General features: G+C 48.1%; 1 protein-coding gene across 1 annotated transcript in view; it reads right to left on the reverse strand.

Moving 5' to 3' along the window:
- Positions 1-6077: 6077 nt before the first annotated feature.
- SYT13 (synaptotagmin 13) overlaps positions 6078-23450 on the reverse strand; it is a 50157-nt gene continuing 32784 nt past the window's right edge. The window contains exons 2-6 of the mRNA XM_003781254.3: positions 18870-19095; positions 16206-16340; positions 13297-13598; positions 8569-8698; positions 6078-6717 (exon numbers count right to left, since the gene is read on the reverse strand). Of these exons, the coding sequence (XP_003781302.1) occupies positions 6413-6717; positions 8569-8698; positions 13297-13598; positions 16206-16340; positions 18870-19095 (1098 nt within the window). The 3' untranslated portion in view covers positions 6078-6412. The remainder of the gene's footprint in view (positions 6718-8568; positions 8699-13296; positions 13599-16205; positions 16341-18869; positions 19096-23450) is intronic.

Below are 23450 nucleotides of genomic sequence, written 5' to 3' on the forward strand. Positions count from 1 at the left end.
AGCTATTGACAATGAATCTCAGTGGCCTTTCAATAAAGACTCTTGGACACTGGCTGTACTCTAGAGTCTGGAACTCAGGGTTAGACAGTACCAGATTCAAATCCTCCTATGCCTCTTACAAGCCGTGAGACCTTGGAAGAGTCTAGTCTTCAGTGATTTCAGTATCATTATAGTGACCTCTTAGATCAGGATGAAGTGCAGCACTAGGATGTCCTTGACTTTTATACCATCTTCAGCTGGTGTAAATGCCTGCCTAAATGGGGATCATTGTTCCCTTTTGCAGAGATCCTCAGGGCACCACCTTTTGCTTCCAATAGCAGGAGATTGCCTGGCCTTTACAGGCAGAGGGATTGCAGCAATCCTGTTTGTTTGGGCTGGAAAAGCAGATTTCTCCTTGCTTGTCCCTGGGTTTCTGAAATAGGATTTCTGCCATCATTCACTTGCCAACAGGCTGTCCTGAAACACCAAGAAAGAATGCTGGGAAATTGGGGTGAGAAACTCTGCCCTAGCATGAGCTGCACTGACAGCAGGCCAAACATGGCTAGGGGGGGATCCCCCCAGGGCCCTGATCACACAGTGGCCACCACTAGACTAGTTTCCATGGCAATGTCTGGCTTCCAGAGATAGAGGCACCTACCTAAAAAATAGTCTGGCTTCCTGCCTCCCCCCACCTCTTGGGCACCTCCTTCTCTGGGAAGCTTCTCACTCAGCTTCTCAGGGAAGCTGCTGAGGTCCCTGCTGAGGACCATCTGTGCTGGCTCACCTGAAGGAGACAAGGAAGGAAAGTGCGGGGGCAGTTCTAAATTCATCCACAGCCACACCCCATGGTTTTCTCCTTGCCAGGCATCTGTCCCAGGAGGGAGACAGAACAGATGCCAGAGTTCAGAGTTCCTAAAGCGGCGGGGCTTCCAACTAGCTCTAAAAAGATAGAAACTCTTGGATGGAAAATTACCACTAGCCCCTTTAGCAGTTAAGCAGATGAGAAGGGGCTGAGTCAGCGCCTCCAGTGCCACTGTACCTTGTCTACAGGAGTAGGTGGCTGTCAGGAGGGACCGTCAGGAGATGCCAGGGAGCATTACCAGGTGTGTGGCAGAGAGGCCAGGTGAACATGTATATGAGTTTAATTTGTTTTATTCACACGAGATAGAAGGCTGAAGATAAGCACAAAAAACATAAATCATTGCCGGTCTTGATCACAGAACTGCAGAATGTTAAAGCTGCCTTCACGATCGTTCGGTCCAAATTCACTTTATAGATGTGGAAACTGAGGCCCAGAGGCAAAAGTGACTTGTGCAGGGCCATGAAGGTGACCGGTGACAAAGCCAAGCTCTGTTGCAGATCCCCAGCTCCTAATGAATTGATTTTGCTCTAGGAGCAGAGTTTGTTGTTTGAAGCACTTCAATGGAAAGCCCTGGCACAGAGTAATAAACGAACTTTTCTTCTCTCTTCCATTTCTCTTTAATATAAATCTAAACTCCTTTTATTTCAAAATATTAAGGGGGCACTAAAGCTCTTGGTTACATGGATTGTTTTGTAATGCTTGAGTCATGGCTACAGATGTGCCCATCCTCCCCATAGGGTTCACTGTAGGTTTTTTCCTCCTCTCCTCCCTGCTGCTTGATTTCCACTGGGTTTTACTTCCCTCTGTGCACGTGTGCTCACTGGTTAGTTCCAATTTAGTAATGAGTATGTGTGGCTCTAGACCCTTAAATGTTAGTTTGGGGCCCAGGTAGGCAATATTCACAGCTACCTGTGAAACAGAGTCCACATAAAATTTGGCTATTTATTATGAAAATTAATATCCTGGTTGCCATTAAAATATATACATGTATATAAGGAAGTACACGCAGACTTAGAAAGTGAAAACATCTCATAGCTTAGGGTCATTTATTCTATTAGGAACCTTTGGTTTTAATTCTGTGTGTCCTGGCTGATTTCCTACTGACATTGAAATTCAGAACCTGACCCCTGTTCAAGGCCAGGGCCTTTTCCTCAAGAGGCCAGGGCTGCAGCAGCCACCAGGAAGTCCTGGGTGACAGGACTCTATCTGAAGTTCAGGAGTATCACTGGCTGCTGCATTGACACTTCCATTGATGGGAGTGTTTCTTGGGGGGATGTTAATGACAGAAGAGTCACTAATTTCCATGTATTTTTTTTTCTCATGAAGTCAAAGTTCTGAAAAGCCATACCCAATTCTTATATTCCCTAACTGTATGAAATTTCCTTGATTCAGGAATTGAGCACAGCCACCAAGGTCCACATGTGTGATTAGGAGTGCACACACATACACAGTGTCACACAGAATACTTGATGACCTAGCAATTCCGCTTGCTCCTAGGTTTACATCTTTAAAAACTTTCACAAGTGCTCAAGGAGACATACAGGAATATTCATAGCAGCATTACAGCAGCAACGTAATACAGCAGTACCTGTAACAGCAAAGAAAAAGAACCAAAGGGGGGCAGCACCTGTGGCTCAAAGGAGTAGGGCGCTGGCCCCATATGCTGGAGGTGGCAGGTTCAAACCCATCCCTGGACAAAAACTACAAAAAAAAAAAAAGAAAGAAAAGAAAGAAAAAAGAAAAAGAACAAAAGGAAGGGAGGAGGGAGGGAAGAAGGAAGAGAGGAAGGGAGAATGGAAGGGAGTAAAGAAGGGAGAAAAACATGTAATGTACATCACCAGAAGAATGGGATGGTGATACAGCTATATGATAGAATATTATACATCAGTGAAAAATAAATGAATCATAGCTATATATATCTGCATGGATGAAGCCAGAAAGTTTAATGTTGAGCCAAAGTAGTGTGATATAATTTCAATAAAGTTTATACAGACACAAAAATACACCATGGTGCTCGGCGTTTACATAAAAATGTAGTCAAAATATTAAGCAATGCTTGGGATGATAAATCTCAAATTCAGGATTATGGTCTCCTGAGTAAAGGGCACTGACGGGACTTTCACTATAGTTGTCAAGTTTTATTAAAATTGGCAGTGGTTCATGAGGGTTTATCAGATGATTGTTTTTTGCATTTCACATTCTAAAATGTCAAGTAAAGGGGGAAAAAGAAAACACCAGGCAGCTGACCTCATTGGAAATTATTTATTTACCACTGCAAGTTTTTTTGCTCCGAAGTGTGACACCAGACATATGACTACCACATCTCATGCGTCTTTTTGTGCTTCGGTTCATGACTGCAAAACACACACTTAAGCATTGGACATCAGGAAACACAGAAGGCAGAAACAGATCACAGGGACTAGTTAGTTCAGGCAACAATGCCTTTCCCCCAGGACTTCTTTCTGTCCAAGAGGAATGGACCGGGAAGAACTGCTCTCCAGGTTTGTTCTCTCTGCCCAGCTTGGTTTGGGGTGACTTATCATTCAACCCACACAGAAAGTCATAAATCAAAATGGACAGACACGTGCAAGGTCTTGATTAATAAGCACTCAACAAATAGATATTGATTTGATGTAAGAAATGGAGTCCCAGGTTAAGGAGGGCTCCTAATTCACTATCCCCATACGCAGATCTCATGAAAGAACCTGACCCTGACCTTTTAGGTAACAACCCAGTCTGAAATCATCTCTCACTTTATTTTCACCTCTGCTTCACACCCTTCTTAGAAAATGTTCTCCGGCATTGGACAAGGTGTTCTTTTCAAGAACAATCGGATGTGTTCACATAGACTCAATTACTCTAATTCAATGTACCAGGTACAAGGTAAGCTGATGCAGAGATTACTAAAGTATTCTGACTTGGCAGTCTGACATCTCTGGGTAATTTAAAATTCACTAAGATGGAGTTTTGGTGGGAAAGTACAGCACTTCCATCCTCTTCTTTTGTTAATTACATTTACACAAGGAGCTATGAATTGTTATTAGGCAAACAGTAATACTCAATGTTATGAATTTCTACGCCCACTGCTGAGATGTCTGATGCCTTAACCGTTGAGAACTCAGATAGGATTCTATTTGTTATGCCATTTGCAATGTCTTTTTTCTGTATATACCTTTATTCCCCATCCATCCTTAAATCATTCAACAAGTACTTATGAAGCATCCATGAGTTAGCTTTATCCTAGGCACTTAGACACAACAGACAAGCCCCTTCAAACCCTTTCTTATTTCTGTATGTCCCTGCCAAGCAAGGTAATGGGTTACGCCTAAGATGTTCTGTAATGGAATATGGTTCCCATCAGGGGCAACGTTTAATTTGGATTCTGGAAGATTGAAACTTTAAGATCCCCAAAGATGGATGCTTCATGGGGGAATGATACTCTAGGATCAAGCGCCCTGCCCAGCCCACCTCAAATTCCTTTGACAGGACTATAAAGCTGGTGCATAGATTTACAAGGAAAGATAACCCGTGTTTCCTTATTTTTAGTCTAGAATCCAAACTTTTCTAGATTGGAGTAACAGATGTTACCAGAAAGAGAATGCTGGTCAGCTTTCGGTTTATATAAGGAACGTTTTGTTCTCTTTTAGCTGTGCTAACCCAAAAGAAGGGAACAGTGTGGTAAGAAGATCACAAAAAATATGTTATAGGAAACCACTAACAAATGCTTTTCCTAAAAACACTTGGCAGGGGCCAATCAACCTTAATGATCAAGGTTTCTAATTATCTTTCCCATTCAAGAGGGATTAGGTATTTTTTCTGTTTCTTCCGAGGGTGGGTAGAAGTTACTTCTAATGCTTATCTATTTTTGTATAGAAAGGAAAAATAATGACGGAAAATTCTAAGGCCCCTGCTCTTATTCTCAAGAAGCGGCCAAGGATGAATTGACTTGTTGAAGGGATGAAGCCCTTACCCACCTCACCTAGAAATTCTATCTTGGATCAGGAAACCAGGGTGACATCTGAAGGCTTAGAGTTTGGATGTTAGTAATCGAGAATCCCCAATGCAGAATCCATCCTGCTGGGAATGCCTGGGATGGTTCTGGTGCTTTCTGGACATTCTCAGCTGCCAACTTAAAGTAAAAATAGTAACCTAGCTTCAAGATGATCCGTTTGGTGGCCTCAGAGTTTGTTTTTAGGCAAGGAGTGCTGACAGCTTTGGACACTACTTCATTTGTCATGCCATTCACAGGGTTCCCTGCCATTCATCCCATTTCGCAGATGCAAACTGAGATTCTGAAGGGCAATGACAACAACAAAACCTAGGAATCCTGGTTCATAGGTGAGTAATAGGTCCACTCAACAAACCTCATAATTTAGATTTAATTAACAATGTGGACATCTACTTGGAATCACAAGGTAGGAATTCAAAACCTAGCTGCTGGTTATTTACCAAATAAAGTGATAGCTCCTGGAAACTGAGGGAGGAAGGAAGCACATTTGCAAAAGATCTTATTTCCTTTTTAAGGTTACCTTCTATCGCCACCTCCATATAACCAGACGTAACCAAATAACTTAATAACTGAATTCCTTCTGAAGTGACTGCCATGCTGAGAAGGGATGGATCTATCTCAGAGGGTCACTTTGGTGATGCTGGCAGATGTGACAACTAGCATTCAGAATCCAATGACTAACAGGACTCCACCTATACTTTGTCAGGGAAGGTCTCCTTCTTGATTTTAAGATAAAACAAATGTCTTCAATAAAAAGCACAAAATTCAATCCAAGAACAGGATCTAAAAAGCACAAAGTAAAATATGAACAATTAAAATAAATAAAAAACAGAGGCCCCCGATGGTTGAGGTGCCCAGCACTGATAATGGCTGCCCCATGGTGCTGGGACCCTCATCAAGGACTGTGGTTGAAAACCTGTCTAGGACGTTGTAGAAGGAATTTCTCCAAGTGCAGCACTGTGAATCTCTACTTCAGATTCCACCCCCTCCACCCCAAGGCTTGTTAGAAGTGAAGGCTCCTGAGCGTCAACCAGGAATACTGACTTGGAAGGGGGTGGGGCCAGGTGAGCCAAGGATCTGCTGGTGACTTTACTAGGTGACCGCCTCACCTGGGGAACTTTACTTAATGCTGCCCAAAGTTTCATCCCACCTGAACCATCTCCAATTCTAGGAGTTGATCCAGGACAACTTTTATTTCCTTCAGCATTTTTGGAAAGCTTATTTTTGAAAAGCAAAATTCTTCTTTGCATCCATTATTTCCCGAATACAGCTGGCCTAACCCTACCTGTAAAATGGGCACACGAGTTGCATTTGGTAAATGTCTCTCTCAGTAGCACAGGTGAGTAAATTGCATCCCTCAGTGTGACCCGAATGTCCTATGTCCACACACTGCCTGGCCTTGCTTATTTCTTAGAAACAGGAGTGTTATGAGAGGAAGGAGTCCTGGCCTTTGCCAACACGTCTGTCTCTGTCTTCTGGGTGGCAGAACGAGGACAGGGCACAAAGAGCAGGTTGAAAGGACAGCCAGAACTGCCCAGGAGGGGAGGCAGCCGTGCAGCTGGCTACATGTGTAGCTGATGCCACATGGCGATCTGCCGGCGTGGGTTTTTGAGCATCTCCTCCCAGTGGCTGCGCTCAGAGCCAGAAGTGTGCAGCCCCAGGCTGCAGCGGCCAAGTGCACAGCTCTGCCCCACCTCATCCTGGCCCAGCACCTCCAGCTCCACGCTGGACGCCCGCAGCAGGTCGTCAGGCAGCTCAAACATGATCATCTCATTCCACACGGGGTTGATCTTGTGCTTGGCCCGTTTTGTCTGCTTCTTCTTCAGCTTCTGAGCCTGGTGCTTCAAGGTCACCTTGACAGAGACATCTGAGGAAAGGAAAAGAGGGGGGAAAGAGAGAAGGGCCACCAGTGAGCTTCTGGGGACTGCAGGGCCAGATTGAGGTTTCCTCCTGGGGCTGGAAAGACAGTGTCTCTGGCTCAAGATTCGCATGGAGGATCACTCCCTGCTTACCCATGAAGCCGTGCATTCATTCCACAACTATTAAGTGCTGATCTTGTGACGAGAACTATTCTAGACACAGGGATACGGCAAAAATTCCTGTCCCTGTAGAATTTACACTAAAGTGTGGGAAACAGATAATCCCATAAGAGATAAAGCTAGACATTGAGTGACCCATGACTGGGACATGTTCGAGTGCCAACAGGGAACCACACTTTGCCAGGAGCCTTTCCACATGATTGCTCATCCCCACATCAAGCCAGATCCAGGAGTCCTATGGCTGGAATCTGAACTCAGATCAGAAAATCTAAGCCAGCTCAAATCTTCATCCCCTCCATTCTTGGTCCAAGCATTTTTGTCTATTCTGAAAGTAGTAGGTCCCCTGCTGGTTGAGTTTTTCTCTTCTGTTCTCTTGTAGGTTTTACGTGAGGACCCTGACATGGTGTGCAGCAGGGGTGAAGGCGGACTCCCTGTCCCTCAACCCTCCCTTCCCGGGCACCACACTAGTGGAACTATCTCCCAGGAAATCTAAAACGAGTCACCTGATCTGCAAGTCATGTCACATCACAAGGCTCAGACCGGATTACTTTCCCATTAGTTAAGGTTCCTAAAGCTAATGTGAGAATAATTGTTACTTTGTATTTATTGCTATAGTTATCACCCCGAGGTGGTTAGTTTGTTATCTCAGCAGAGATATTTGAGAGACAAAGTGTTGTGCTGTAATTGTCCTGACAGCACAAAATGTTGTGCTGTAATTTAAAAAAAGAGAGAGAGAGAGCAAGAGGCAGAGAATTGCCTAGAGTGGATAAAGAAACAGCATAGAACTCTTGACTTTTGGCTCAGAAATCTGCCAGCAAGACCAACTCTTCTGATTTCATTAGCCTCAAACCTATTGCTCAAAGATTCCTAATGTGGTGGCAATTCTTTATTTGTACCCCGCTATAGATAGAGATTTATTTATATCCTGCTATGAGCACTTGCCTGCTAGGTATCATCTGGCTGGCCAAGGCTGCTTTCCTGTTCTGATAGGAAAGCCTGTTTGGTCCCCGAGACTTGGGACTTGTGCTGGGGCATCTACAAGGAAAAGATGAGGTCTCCAGGCTGTTGAAGAGATGCTTATTTGGGTATATGGGGCACAGATGCCCTAAGCCTCAGCCTACATTCCCACATACCTTCTGCCATCACCCACATTCAGCTGGTACGGGGGTGGCAGTTGGCAAAAGCTGAGAAGAGAGAAGACTGCGCTGGGTGGGGGGTGTGCAGTGGTGGCTGAGACAGGAGAAGAACATGGGCTTCCTGACCCCTGCCCCAGAGGTGGTTCTAGCCAGGTTTCTCCAGCCGCCCGGGCACAACAATCCATAGCTGCAGTCCAGCTCTTGGCTTCCTGGTCTGACTACCCTGTCATGGTTAAGGCCAATGGCTCTTGTAGTGTACCTCCAAGGTAGGGAACCCCAGATGGCTCATATCTGGGTCTTGGTGATTGGAGTTGACCCAGAAGTGAATGAATATGGACTAAAGGAAGCAAGTGTGTCCTTCAAAATTGGTTTGTGAGCATAGAGTGGAAGACACAGCTGAGGGCGATTCCACAAATGTGCTCATGTGACACCTCTCTGCTCATCCATCCCCATTTACTCCCAGGTCCCACATCCTTCTGCCCACATTGACAGTGGCTGGAGTAGGGGTGGGGCCCTGGCTCTCTCCTCTCACACCTCACTCACCCTTTCCGAGGAGTTCCTTGGACTGGTTAGAATGGAGGTTCTTGGCTTTAATCAGCACCACCAGGAGGCGGTTGGCAGCTGGGAGGTAGCTGATGGACAGAAGGACCTCTCCAGTTCCTGCAGACGGCTCCTGAAATAGAAGAGGCAGTTCAGGAGGGGAGTACCACTGGGGGGTGGCTTCTGAGTCATCAAATAATGCTGAGGCTGGGGTCTCGCTGGAGTTATATCCAATGGGCATCCTAGAAAACACTTCCCTGTCAAAACTGAATTCTCCCCCCTTGCGGAAAGGAGTAGGGAACCGGGCTTGAAGAATGCACGTGCTTCAAAAGGAGTTTGTTTGGGTTTCCCACCAAATGTGATTTTTCACATATTATTTATTCAAACCCAACATATAAAACAGAACAAAGAAATGCCACTCAGGATGTGTCGGGGACAGAAGGCGAGGAGTCCTCCTCACCCTTCACCCACCCACCCCCCAACTCCTAGGGAAACTCTGAAACTCTAGGGCTTCGGAGAAGACAGTCTGAGAATCACTGCACTGCCTCAGTAGGGTCTAGAGGCAGTGGGGAGTTGCAATTCCTTTCTTTGTTGGAAAAAGATAATTCCTTCTAGCCCCTGAAGGCTGAAAGCGTCAACAAAGTGAAATAATAACGCTGAGCAGAAGCTTGTTTCCTCCATTGAGGTCTGGTCCCACAATGTCAGCAAAATGCTGGGGGCACATGATGGTAGGTGATGTGCCAGAGGGGACGGGCAGTAGCTGCCCCAGGAGACACTGATGCCTCTGTCAAGCATCCAAACACATCTGTCTCCTCAACTTTAGAGTATCTCCTATGAAATTCCTGCCGAAGTTCATTTGCCATTTCAACAAATCCATTACAGGACAAAAATAACCCAAAGGCTCCTCCTGGGAGGTGGGTGTTTGGTCACAGTCCAAGCTCTGGGGAGACCTTGTGGGGAAAAAAGGGAAGGGTGTGGGCAAGGTCAGTGGAAGGCAGTGCGTCTGTCCCTTCTTTGGAGCAGAAAGCAGAAGCACTTCCCTGAAAATCCTGAGGAGGAGGCAGACTGTGTGGCCTGCAGTGCCTACAAGGTGGGGGCGGAGTTAGGAAAGGGAATAGAGACGCTTGTTCTCAAGGGGCCCCAACTCTCAGACCTGTGCTCCTTCCCTCCAGCTTTGTTCCCTGCTGTGCAATGATGGTAATTCAGGAAGGTCTCACTAGCGCCAGGCTGGGCACTGGGTAATGGCCACCAACAGCTCCCTAGGCTCCCCCCTTCCTGTCACCCCTCAGCACAGGGGATGACGTAGATTCACCTGCTCCCTGGACGGTGAGCCCAGGAAGGTGGGAATCAGTTTTCCTTTGCCTATTGTGGCCTCCCATGGATTCTTTCATTCAGCAAGAATATATAAAGCACCTATTATGTTCCAGATAAACTGCAATTAAAATAGTGAACAAAACACAGTTGGCCTGCATGGAGCTCACAGTCACAGGGAAAGACAAGCAGGATGTGATTCAATATGTGACACTGGGCAGTGTTAACGCTATGAGGAAGTACAGATAGCAGGGATTACATGAGAAAATGCATATGGTAAATTCTTAACAAAGGTTATAAATGATCCTTTTAATGACAGTTGTCAAAACAACAAACTATTAATAACCCAGGACAAGGGCAGTGCTGAAAGCATAGATTCTAGAGCCAAGCTAACTGGGTCTGAGTTCCAGTTCTACCATTGGAACTGTGCGACCTTGAGTAAGTCCCTTAAGTTTTCTGTGTTTCCATTTTCTCATGACCCAGAAGATTCAATGTGCCATTGGTGACTAGTCAGATGACAAAATGATTTGGGAGCCTCAAGGAACCCTGGCGATGATGAACCGTAGCAGCTAACGTTTATTAAACACTTAGCGTGTGCTGGATACAATCACATTGTCCATCCCAGACTGGAAGCTTCGGAGAAACATCTGTTCACACATATCCCCAGTACCTGGCACATGCCGGGCACATAATAAATATTTGGGGGGGAAGGTGAGACTTCCCATGTAATCTTGACAACAACCCCAAGAGAGATTCTGACCTCTTCCCCATTTTAGGTATAAGAACCTGAGACTCAGAGATGGTGGGTGCGCTATGGCCAGAGGTCATGTAGGCGGGAAGTAGGAAAACAGCCTTGGCCAGAGGTCTGGTCTGACAATGAAGTCCAAGTCCTGAGCTCATTACTCTCGAACTACCTCAGTGGACAGTCCCCCCACCCCGCCCCGTCTCATTTTACAGTGAGGAACTGAGGTTGAGGGATGTGTGTTGGGCACCCAGCAGGGTGGCAGCGGAGCTGGGATAGAAACCAGCCTCCTGACTCAAGGCCACTTCTGAGAGGTCCACACATGGCCTGGGTGTAGCCACAGGGAGACCAGGATTGAGCCCTCTGCTCCCCCCAGGCCAGGTGAGAGGAGCTAGCACCTGTCAGCCCCTGAAGGGCTCTTCCCCTTTGTGTAGGGTGAGGCCCCAGACTGGCCCAGCCAGCTGCACCGCAGCCAAAGATTTTCAATGGCACCCGCCCCCTCAGCACTGCGGCTGAAAGTACCTTCCAACAAAAATAACCGCCTTTCCTTCTCCCTCTTCTCCCTGGTTCTCCCTGCCCCACTCTTTCTCTCAGGCTGTCGGTGACTCATTCCAGGCTGTCCTTGGAGTGGGTCAGTCTGTGGATCCCTGGTGATGCACATGGCACTTCTGACCGAATGTCTTCCGGTTAGAACTAGGGCACTGCTGCCACCTCTGTTAACCCATTCTGGCCTACAGAAGAAAAACATCTGGGTTGCAAGGGCCAGGGCTCCACTCACCTTGTTCAAATCAGCCCACGCCTTCTAGCTGGGGCAAAGGGCTTCCTGGTCTGCCTCGGGGCTCTCCCCTGCACCACACACCCAGGGTGTCACCTCCTACTTCTGACTCCACTGCACCCTCGGAGATTGCTCACATTTGTGGGAAACAGGCAAGTTAAAGCAGATGTGAGCACACGTTTGCAGAGCAGTAACAGCTGCAGAGAACAAGGATTCTTAGGATGGATGAGTTGCGAGGGCAGGGCTTCATCTTTATCACTGTTGCCATGTCCCTAGTGTCTGGCACAGTGCCAGGCACATGGTAGACACTGGGCAAGGTATTTGCAGAATGAATGAATGAGTGAGTGCTGCTCTCCTAGGAAGAATAACAGAAGTCGGCTGGGCGCCTACGGCTTCTGCCTGGACTGGTGGGACTGCAGCCCTTTGGGGTGATACCAAAGCCTCGAAGCCAGGCAGGAGAGCCTCCACATCTCCAGAGAAGGCTGGTTTACCAGCTTAATAAGCCAAAGTGTCAATTCCTTCTCCCAGGGCCCCCATCGGTGATTTCACACAAGTCCCAAATCACACACTAATTAGAGAGCGGGCTTTAGAACAGCTTAGTTCCATCTGAAAGTGGTTGTGATTTTTCTGTCAATTTTTGGAGCCTGGGAAAGAGAGAAAACTGGGGCAAGGAATCAATGGCAGCATCAAGGGGGGCAGGTGGGGAGCCCAGGTGCCCACTAGGGAAGTACCTGGTGGGAGAACCTCGCACTTGCCAGGTACTTGCGTGGCAGGTGGGGAGAGAGCCCAGCATTTACAGTCAGACTGAGCTGGCCTCCAGGCCAAGCTCTGTAGCATCCTCGCTAGGTGACCCCATGTGGGTTTCTGAACTACTGTAAGCTTGAGCTCCCTCATCTGGAAATACAGTGGTTGTGGTATCTCCCTCACTTAGCTGCTCTGCGGGGTGGGAGAACTCAGAAGGCCTGAGCACAGCAACTCATATGGGTAAGTGTTCAAACCCAGTTCACACTCTTTCACTGTAGCACTAGGGTTGGCAAACTTTTTCTGAAAAGGGTCAGATAGTCCGTATGTGGGGCTGTGTGGTCTATGCGACCTTTAGGTGAGGCACTGCCCAGCTGGTTGAAAGCCTGGTCATTTAGAAGCTTCCCTCGAGGGACCACAGTGGCACGCCCTTGGATAGGCTTTGACTTAGGGGCCTAAATAACTACGCGCCCTCCCGCGGCCTTGGGCTTCTCTGACCCCTCTGCTGTCCTGGCCTGTGGGACACAAGGTTTTTTTGCTCTCCAAAGTTTGTGGCATCTCAGCAGATCCTCCCTTCCCCTCCCAGCCTCCCAGCAGCAGAGAAGTGAGGAAATCATTCTGGGGCTGAGGGCTGCACAGATCACTAGGCTCTGGGTCTGTTTCCACCTAGGTCACTCCTTCAGAGCCCAGTGCAAACTGTGAACCAGACCTTCTAGAACTCTCCATCAGCGCACTTTGGTCAGGCCCCTCCTTTTCCTGGGCTGCACATTCTGTGAGAGGTGGGCTCACAGATGAACTGTGTGGAGCACAGCAGGAGCATAGGAGCACAGCTGGATCTAAATGAGTACAGTGCTATCAGCATTGTACCTACAGCCAGTGCGCACACAGCATGGCACTTCCTGTGATGCCACAGGGAGGTTTGGCATGGCCAGTTAGAAGCAAAACTAGGAGCAAACACCAGGAACCCCAAATCCTGGGTGACGGGTCTACTCCAGCCCCCTGACCTATTGAAGACTCCAGCCTTCCTTTCATCGCCCGAGCTGGGAAGGTCTCTGAGGCTTGTTCCCAGAGTGCCACCCCAGAGCTGCTGGGAGCATGCCCAGTTTTGCTGTCCCACACTCCACTAACAGGTTTTCCCTTGCTGGCTCAGAGGTAGCCCTACCTTAGCTGCAGTCTTCAGCTCACCCCACTGGGCAGCCCCCAGAGGCACAGACACGCCATCCAGGCCCAGGTGGAGCTCCCCAACCACACTGTGGCGAGAGAAGCGGTCGCAGGTCCTCAGGGTCAGCGTCAGGGTGGCCTTGGGGAGCTCCTCCTCCGCCAGGGGGAGCACCAGGCCCTCCTCCCAAGTGGTGTGCAGCTGCCGTTTCTTCAGAGTGGTCTGGGCCTCCACAGAGCCGGTCCTGTTGGTCACACTGCCTTGGACGTAGCAGTCACAGCCCCCGTCGTGGTCACTGGATAATGCTGCAAGCAAGGGGAAAGCAACACAGAATTGGGACTTCCGGAGGACAAGGGGAGAGGAGAAGCATGCCCTGCCTAGAGCTCTGGGATCCAACTTAATGGTCATGATCTTGGGTGTCTGAAATACCCCCGGGCTCAGTACCTTGGGCCCCGTGGAACTGCCTTTTGGTAACACATTTAGAAATGGCAGATCCTCTGAGGAGTCAAGGTCAGCACACACTGGTCTTCCTCAGAGGGGCAAGACATGCACTCGACAAAGCCCTTCCAAACTTGTGATTCTGAGATTTCCCCACGGTGCCGGGTTTGCTAAGGATGACTTTATTAGTGTTGCTGCTAATCGTGTGACTCGTCTATTCAGTATTTTCACATTCACTGTACAGGATGTGTGTGGTAAACATGAATCACACAGCTGCTGCCTCAAGAATGTTGTTATTGAACCTTATTGGTTTTATTATTTTTTATTTTTATTTTTTTGAGACAGAGTCTCACTCTGTCACCCTGGATAGAGTGCTGTGGCATCATTACATTTCACAGCAACCTCAAACTCTTGGACTCAAGCAATCCCCTTGCCTCAGCCTCCCAAGCAACGGGGACTGCAGGTGCCCACTACAATGCCCAGCTAATTTTTCTATTTTTAGTATAGACAGGGTCTCACTCTTGCTCAGGCTGGTCTCGAACTCCTGAGCTCAAGTAATCCACCTGTTCGATCTCCCAGAGTGCTAGAGATCACAGGCATCAGCCACTGTACCTGGCCCAAACCTTACTGGTTTTAATGCTTCATGATGAGGATTTGCCCAGAAATTTGCACCTGTGGTGCTTTGATGACTGCCTGTGCAATGACAATTTGGGAAGTGGTAGCTGACATTTCACAGAGAAGATGAAGACCTACGGCCATGTGCCCTAACAGTAAGAGCTTTCTACTGAGCTTCAAGGCACTGTTTAGCCTTGGCTTTATCATCAGTTAGATAGAAGATCAGAGGAAGATTGAGGCCAGTCTAGTGATATGTGTCACTAGACCTTAGTCTCCTAATCTGTAAAATGGGACTATTGTGGAGACAAAATGCAATTAAGTTTATAAAAGTGCTTAAACATCTTAAGACAATAAGGAAAACCACTCAAAAGACAAAATTGATTTTTCTGGCCCCAATGCCAGCCCTGATTCCTTTGCAAAGTCTTAGCTTTGTTGGTTATGTGAACTACAAAGTGAATTGTCAAGGAAGAGAGAATAAGGACATCCTGCCTCTTTCAGAGGGACTGCCTCATTCTTGAATTGCAAAAACTTTTCTGACCATTCAGAACATCCTGTCTAGCACAAAGCCTTGTCCAATGTCAAAGGCACCTATGTCAGAGAGAGCTAACTGTTCACCAAAATCTCATTTCCTCTTCCTCCTGGGGACCAGCTAGCCCACATTTCCCAGCTTGCTTTGCAGTTGAGTGTGGCCATGTGGCTGACTTACAGCCAATGGGATGCAGGCAGAAGTGATGTCTTCTGTGTCCAGGGAGTCTATTAAGGAATGGTTGTGCCCAAACATATGAAAAAATGCTCATCATCCCTAATCATCAGAGAACTGCAAATCAAAACCACCCTGAGATATCAAAGAATCCCACTCACTGGTCCCAAAGAAGAGCCAATCACAAGGTCCCAAAGCTACAGATGTTGGCATGGGTGCAGAGAGAAGGGAACACTAACACACTATTGGTAGGATGGCAAACTAGTACAGCCTTTTTGGAAAGAAGTATGGAGAATCCTCGAGGAGCTAAAAGTAGACCTTCCGAATGATCCTTCAATCCCATTACTAGGTATCTACCCAGAAAACAAATCATTTTGCCATAAAGACATTTGCATTCACAATGGCAAAGATGTAGAAACAACACAAGTACCTATCAACTATGAATGGATTAAAAAACTGTAGTATATGGATGCCATGGAATACTCTCCAGCCATAAAAAGATGGAAGCTTTGCAACTTTTGTATTTGCCTGAATGGATTAAGAGAACATTCTCCTAAATAAAGTATCTCAAGAATGGAAAAGCAAGCATCCCATGTACTCACTACTAATCTGAAACTAGTAGATCAACAATTACAGGTCCACGGGAGAGAAAAACATAATTAAACTCCAGGGAGGAGGGGGCTCAGTAAGTTCTCACCTGTGTGGTACAGTGTAGGGGTATATGGCGCACTTCCTGGGTTAAGGACTCAAGTACAGTTGGACATTAGATTTTACCTTCCAAACATAAATAATGTAACCTAATGTATGTACCCTCATAGGAACCCAAAATAATAAAAAAAAAGGAATGGTTGTGCCTTCTCCTTCTCTTTCTCCTTTCATCTGTCTGATGCAGATGACAAGGAGGTCTGAGGGGTTAGGGAACCACAGATGGGAGAAACACGGTCCTTGAATCACCACTTGGAGGAAAGATGTTTCCCAAGAAGGAATCCTTATTTTTAACTGGAGAGAGAGAGAGAAAGAGAATATCTTTAAGTCTGAGTATCATACATCATGTGTTTGAGTCTGGGGTCCCGGGCTGCCACTGCTGCAGACACCTGCATAGCTCCCGCAGGGGAGATGGCCACACAAGAAGCCCACGAGAGTCAAATAAGAACAGTACCTTCCAGACGGGTCACAAACAATTCTGCCTTCTGCTGGTCATAGTCCAGGCAGTAGTGGAGTTTGGGGGCCTGGTTCCAGCTGGCAGCCTTCTCTGGGTTCCAGGTCTCCATGACACAGACATCCTCCACCACCCCTGTCAAGAGAGCCAAAACCATCACTGCCCCCACATTGGGGTCCTATTTTCCTGATCAGACCTTTTCCATCTCTGTCACCTATGCCACGAACCCAAGCCCCAGTCTTCTTATCCACATGCAAAATCATGGCAGCCACACCAAGGTAATGCCTGTTATCACAGGCATTGCCTCTCAGGGGATGTCATAGCCACCAGGCTTTGGTGTTGGACATAATAGCTGTGTGACCTTTGGACAAGCTACTTGATGTCTTTGAACCCCAGTTTCCTCATCTTCACAATGGGGGTGATAACAGTTGCTCTTTCCTGGATTTCTGCGAGTATTAAATAGAACAAAGCAGGCAAAGTCCTTAGCCCAGAGCCTGGCCCTCGATGAGCTTTTAGTAAGGGAAACTGTCACAGCCTGTGCAGTTCTGGTGACCCTATTTCAGGCAAACCACCCCTAGCCTATCTCTGGTTCTACCTTTCCCAGTGCCTATACCCCAAAGTTAACTGTTGGATATAAACATTGAACAAGTTGGGAGAAGATGCTGGAGGCTAAGTCAGGAGCAGTGAACTTGACTTTACTGGATGTTCTATAAAGGTTTGCTGAGTGAATGAATGACCTTATCTTTAATTCAGAAGTCCCCCAAATCCCTAACATTGCTCACACTGCCCATCACTTGAACAGGAACCCAACATCTGGAAGATTCTCATGCGTTAAACATAATGTAAGAATTAAAAGGATATAGCAGCCGTCGAAGACTCCACATTCAGCAAACTGGAATTTAATTTCTGACTTTCAGAACTGATTTAGAGGGTAGAAATACGGAGGATTATTTAATTTCCAAAATGCTTCATTACACATATTAACTTCCTGCAAGTAGTAAAAATTTTCCCCAGTGCATCTAAGAAAAGAACAGATGGCCCAGGATGTGGCCGAGATAGAAAGCAAGACGCACAGGTACACAGGCCCATGTGGCTTCCAAAGGAGTCACACAGACAGTGGCAGCAGTGGCAGTATTAGAACAGGCTTACCTGGCACCCAGGGTCCTGAGCTCACAGATAGCCTCAGCCTTGCCACCAAAATCAGCCCCCACTTATCTAAGGTCTCTAATTAAGAGCTGGGGGCTCAGTTTGGGTGCAGCATTGGCAAGCTGACCCTGCTGCTCTCCTCCCTGAGAGGGACTGGGGAGCCAGCACAACTAGGAAACGGAGGAGCAGTCTCAGCTTCAAGAAACGGGACTTGGAGCTCTACTCTACTGCAGTGAGTAGTGAGGATTGTCACTGGTGGAGTGGACCACACTTGGCATATCATGGGGACAGCCACTGAATGATCTGGATGTCCTCTCTTATGCTCTTTTGCCTCTGGTCAGTATTTGCTGAACCAATCAACCCATAATAGATTTCGTTGCCTTCTAGGGTGGGGAAGAGAAGGAGGAAACATGAAATGTGGACTGAGTTTTCCAAAGTTTGACACTCATTTGTTCTCCTGCTCTCCTTGGTGAGAAGTGTCCAGTCCTGGCTTTACCCAAGCTTTGAGAAATCTGAGGCTCCCAAGAGAGGGCATTAGGATTATGACTATGGTCCCTCAGCCTTAAGCTCTCCAGTCTTACAAGGTCTATTAAAAATCTGTTTTATACGTGAACAGGCAAACCTGGAGGCTTTTAAAAGCCAACCCGGATTCCTTCATGCCACAGGCTCTATATGAACTTGCTCTTGAAATGCCAGGATCGTCACTGTGGTTCTGGGCCAGGGCATACAGGGGGTGGGGAGGGACACTGGCCACAGGTCAGCATAGGGCCTGGTTGAATCCAAGCCAGGAGATGCATTAGGAGTGGGGTCAGCATCAGGGTGCTTCTGCAACCTCTGCCTCCTTCACCGACCACACAAAGCAGAACCCTAGACCACACAACAGGCCGCCCTCCTGGTGGCTCTACGTGTTGCCTCCCTAAATGCCTATGTATTCCTTCAGGTTAGTGACTGTGTCCCTGTCCCAGTGCCTGGCACAAGTGTCAAAGGTGTTGCATTCACAAGACAGGCGGTGATAAAAAGGAGAATAAAAACAATAACGATGTGTTTCGATTATATCCTTTGTACCAGGCCCTGAGTTAAACATTCTGTATTAGTCTACCTACACTTTACGATCCCATTTTATAGATGAGGAAAGTAAAGTCCGAGGAGGTTAGCAGCACAACCAGTGCCACACAGAAAGTATGTAAGAAAGGCATCAAATTAGACCCATGCCTCTGAAGTGCATGGTTTTATCCATGACTTTTTATCCCTCTCTGCAGTGGCACAAACATGACTTGAAAAGGACTCTCCTGGTGGGAAGCTGGAGGTATGGGGGAGAAGCAATGTGGCAACATGTCCATGGGGATAAAGGACCATAATTCTAAGACCCAGTGCCCGCCCAGTTGCGTGGTGACAACTGCCATGGACACTGGGGCTCTCCGATGGCCCACAGCCAGGCCATGCACAGTGTCTGCGGAGGCCTTGACAGACCCCATCTGAGTGCAGTCCGCAGAAGCGCTAGGACGCAGAAACCCCTACCATTCTGAGGAAGGATGAACAGCTCTTCTGTGACCTGCCTCTTGAGGCGACTGTCACTCGGGGGCTGGGGACTGGCAGGTGCTGCGGGCTCTTCCGTAGACCTCAACGTGTAGTCTGCATAGTTGATGACCTCTGGAGCCGTCACAGCTGGCCTGGGACCATAGATGTCTGGGAACTTGAGGAGGGTTCGGGGCTGGACAGGTTCTGTAGATTTTTTAACATTAAACTGCAAAAGAAAACAAATCACTGATTAGTCCATGAGGGGACTGGCTGCCTGTTTTCCACTTGTGGAAGGGAAAAGAAGTGAGCTGAGCTTTCATGGGAGGCAGGGGTGGGGGGGCTCCATTCTGCTCCAAGAGAGGTCACATTCATCACCAAACCCACCAGAATCCACAACCCACTGAGATTTGGACCCCGTTCAGCCACCCCTTCCTCCATCCATTGGCCCACCCAGCCTATGGCTGTGCCCACAGGCATTATGGGCCTGTCCCGGGTGGCCCTCACTCTGTCACTCCATCTGTGCCCTTTGCTTCTTCATTCTCTCTCCTCTTACTCTGCCTCCTCTTCTCCACCTAATGGCTCAGAAATGCCAGTGGCTTCCACCACACTAGGACCAAAATCCAGACTCTTGGCAGCAACCCATGAGAGCTTGCCTCTCCTGGCCCTGCTCATCCCTCTGACATTGCCCCAAAGCCTTTTCCCTTTGCTCACCTGCAGCCACCAAGTCCCCTGCTTCTCTAAGAGGCTGACTCTTGCCTTAGTCCAGCTTCCCCTAAACTACCCCCGCCAACTCCGCCTGCTCCGTGCATGGCTGGCTCCATCTCACATCTGAAGCATCACCAGAGAAGCCGTCTCTGACCTTCCTATCTAAATTAAGTTCCTCTCCCAAGCCAGGCCTGCCCTATCACCACATCCCACTCTTTGCTTCACAGCATTGATCTCACTCTGTTTTGGCCACGGGTTGGCCTGCTTGCAATCCATCTCTTCCACTAGAACGTGAGAGCCATGAGCTCATAGATTACATCTTGTCTTGCCCCTGCTGTGTCCCTGGTGCCTAGCATAGTGTCTGCCCACAGGGAGCCTGGGATGCATACCTGTGACTAGGGCTGCCATGTTCTGTTGTATGACTTGTGCACTGCACAAAGGCATCTGGCTGAGGGCCAAGTAGGAGGCCAGGATGCAGCTTGTGTACCGCTTGTCCAGGCATGTACCCAGAAGTAGGGCTTAGTTATTTGGAAAAAAATAATCTTTCTTCACACAAAGACCTGCCTATTTGCCAAGCCTTTACATGGAGCTGCCTCACACAGAGATGAGGAATCTTCTGTCTTTGCTTCCATTAGGCACTGAGCTCCCTCCTACCCGAGGGATTCAAAGTTAGATGTAGAGTTTGAAATGAGGGCATCCTGGGTGGCCACAAAATGATCCTCAGGGTAAAGTAGGCAGGGAGGAACCCACAGCAGCATCACCTAGGAAGCCGCCTGACTCCCCTTTCTGTGGCTCTCTTCAGTGGGTGGCCAGGGGTCAGGCTGCTCTCGCCAATGGCAGGAGTGACCCAGGACAGGGAAGTGTGGGGTGCGGGGTGGATGCAGTCTGCAGAGGGGAGGTGCTTAATACTTTCATGTTGTGTTTATCACATTTGTACTTTCTATATTTAATCACCCCAGGATAAATCCTGGACATTTGGCCCTGGTTGAGGCTCTGTCCCCAACCATTCCTGAGAGAGGCTGGAGCTAGGTGACAGGGGCATTCCTCAGTTGGCCTCTTTCATGGGACAAATGGCTGGGGTGTGCACAAGAAGGTACCAAAGGGCCCAAAGAGAGGAGGAGGAGGAGCCAGTCCCTCCCAGGCACCCCCTTCCTGCTGGGCCCCATCAGTTCTGCCCCTGCATGAGCACCTACCTGTGTTTGCAGTACTCCCCTAAGAGGTAAGGTTATTAGAAGGGAAAACTCAGGCTCAGAGGGTATAACTCGCTCTATTCTCCCCTCAGAAACACACCCAGCAGATCATAACGCAACCCAAGCAAGGAGCGGACCCATCCTGATCACGGCTGAGTGTGCCCGGTGAGTCTGGGCTCTAAGAGTGTTCTTGCTTTTCTGGGGTGAACTTGCCTGGGATCACACAGCTGGTCAGGGCGGCAGTAGCAGGAAGCCAAGATGAGCTGGGTCCAAAGTGGCTCTCAACCCTTGTCCTGCCTTCAGATCTTTCCCAAGCACAACACCCCACCACAGAATGTGAATGACCCTGGCAGCTGGCACATGCTACACACAAAGTCTGGGGAGAAAGTCTGTGCTCTTGACACCAGGCAGCCCAAAGTCCTCAGAAGAGATACAGAACAATGACTAAGGTCCCCTGGTGTCTTTCTGTCCTCCACAAAGTCACATCTACTCTCAAAAATCTCATCTAGGTCCAAGTTGTGTTTATTCTGTTGCACAATGAGGAAACTGAGGCCCAGGGATGCTCAAGACCATAAAACTGGCAAGTGGTACTCATCAAGATTCCAGATGTTTTGACTTCAAATTTTGTGCTATTTCCACCGCCTACAGATGCTCCTCAAAAATAACCCCCAATAAACTCCCATTAGCCTTGGATGCTGGATTCTAAGTGGCAGTCACAGCATCCTGGGGTTCTGACCTAGGGTGCTGGCCACTGCTGGCCCCTCCTATCCTTCAGTACAGAAGAGCTCCCAGAGGCTGCTGGACCCCAGCACACCCCTGATATAGGGTTGCCCTGTGCTGTCACATGTTGGGACCACAACTAACACTGCTCGGGTAGTTTGGGAAACATTGTTGTGTATATATTTGGGTTTCATGCAGTTTAATTATTTGAGAAAAGGGCTCGAGTTAATTCTCAGTTGGATCCAATTGGGCTGATTTTGCATTTTTACTGGGAAATTAACCACCAGCTCAGCTATGAGTGAAATTCAGAGTTGCCCCGAGTCTCTGCTGAGCCTGGGTCTCCATTTGTAGGTCTCATATTTTCAGTAGCCTGTTACAAGGGCTTAAATGAGCAGTAGATCAGGGTTTTCTGGGTTGTCCACCAATATTTGTTGTCTCTCCCCTCTGCCTTCCCTGCATGTCACCAGGCTTTCTAAGTTCCAACCCACCTCTATCTCCCAGAGTGAGGTTTGTTTGTTCTAATCCTACTAGTTCATGGCATTATCTTGGTGACTTTCTGGCCCAGGGGTTGGCACCTACCCTAGAGAAGCCAACCCAGATGGAATGGAAGGACTTGCATTTCATGGTAGCAGAAGAGGTCCTCCCTCTCCCCAGATAGGAAGCATGTTTTCCTGCCTTGTGACTGCAAGTTGAGTCAGCCTTGGGACAACAGAGCACAGACAGAAAGAATCTACGTCCCTGGTGAGAACGTCATGAACCTACTGAATCAACCGACCTTGTGATCTGTTGCACTTCGAGTTACATGAGCAGTATTGTTCTTGGTTAAGCCAGTTAGAACAGGGGTTTGTGCCTTGTAGCCAAGAGCAGCCCAAGCTGATACATGGCATTTCCAATAAGCATCACAGGAGACCATAGCCCAGGTGCAGAGAGACCAGGCCTGGGGTAGGACACCGTCCCCTCTTGAATCTCTCTGCATTCATCCTTACTTGTTTAGTCTTATCCAGGCTTATCCTGTGTGGCAAATGGCTGCCATTAGCATGGAATGACTTATAGCCCTTGCCTGGGCCAAGAGCAGAGTCTGAAGACAGGGACACGTCACCCAGCACAGCGCTGATTACCTATCTCCTTCTCTTGTGCAATCTTATTTATTGCATTTCAAAAGCCTGGTTGTATCACATCTTTCACATGCATCTATAATTCCACTTACACAGCTGAAAATTCAGTGCCACTGAAGCAGAAAAGAGGTTTGGGTGGTGATGAAGGGAGCCCAGGATGAGATTATAGGTGAAGCACAAGAACGTCTGGGGAAGGCAGAGCTCAGGGGAACAGGGCCCCAGAGAGAAACTGTGCTCCAACTTCACACTGTGGGTACAGGTGGGCCTGGACTTAGAATCAGGGCTTCTCTGTCTACATGTTCCTTGAACCCCAGGAAGAGGTGTCGGGGCCCGGGACTGGCCAGGTCTCTGGCCCCAGCCTACCTAACTGTCCGGACATGGACTACTATGCTACCTTGCTCAGGATCAACTCTCTGTAGGTTGCCAGAGGGCAATTCGCCTAAGCAGGAGAGAGAGAGAGAGACAGCCTTGGAGGAAGAAAGTCTTAGTAGCGAATCTTAGCAGTCTTCATAGAAAGGTGCCAAGCAGGCGCCCTCCGAACATGAGGAGCAAAAGAGTGAGCAAGTCCATGAGAGAATGAACCCGGAATAACCTCTCCAGCAGCTACTTACAAAAGTGGTCCCATGGCTATTTGCACCACAGGCATGGAGCATCAGTGCACAAGCACTGATGCTCGTGCTCTCATGCTCTTGTGTTAAGGAGAGCCGAATCCCTTCCCCATGCCCTTATCACCAAGGCGTTATTATCAAGATGTTATATCACAGGTGTTTCTTATAGCTACAGAGCGTTCAAAGCTTAACTCTCGCTTCTCCTTCCCTTGAATCGTCTGGCCTCCTACAAAGAGGACCTAG

Source organism: Otolemur garnettii, unplaced genomic scaffold, assembly GCF_000181295.1.
Source record: "Otolemur garnettii isolate 467f Iridium unplaced genomic scaffold, OtoGar3 scaffold00001, whole genome shotgun sequence".
Classification (NCBI taxonomy): Eukaryota; Metazoa; Chordata; class Mammalia; order Primates; family Galagidae; genus Otolemur; species Otolemur garnettii.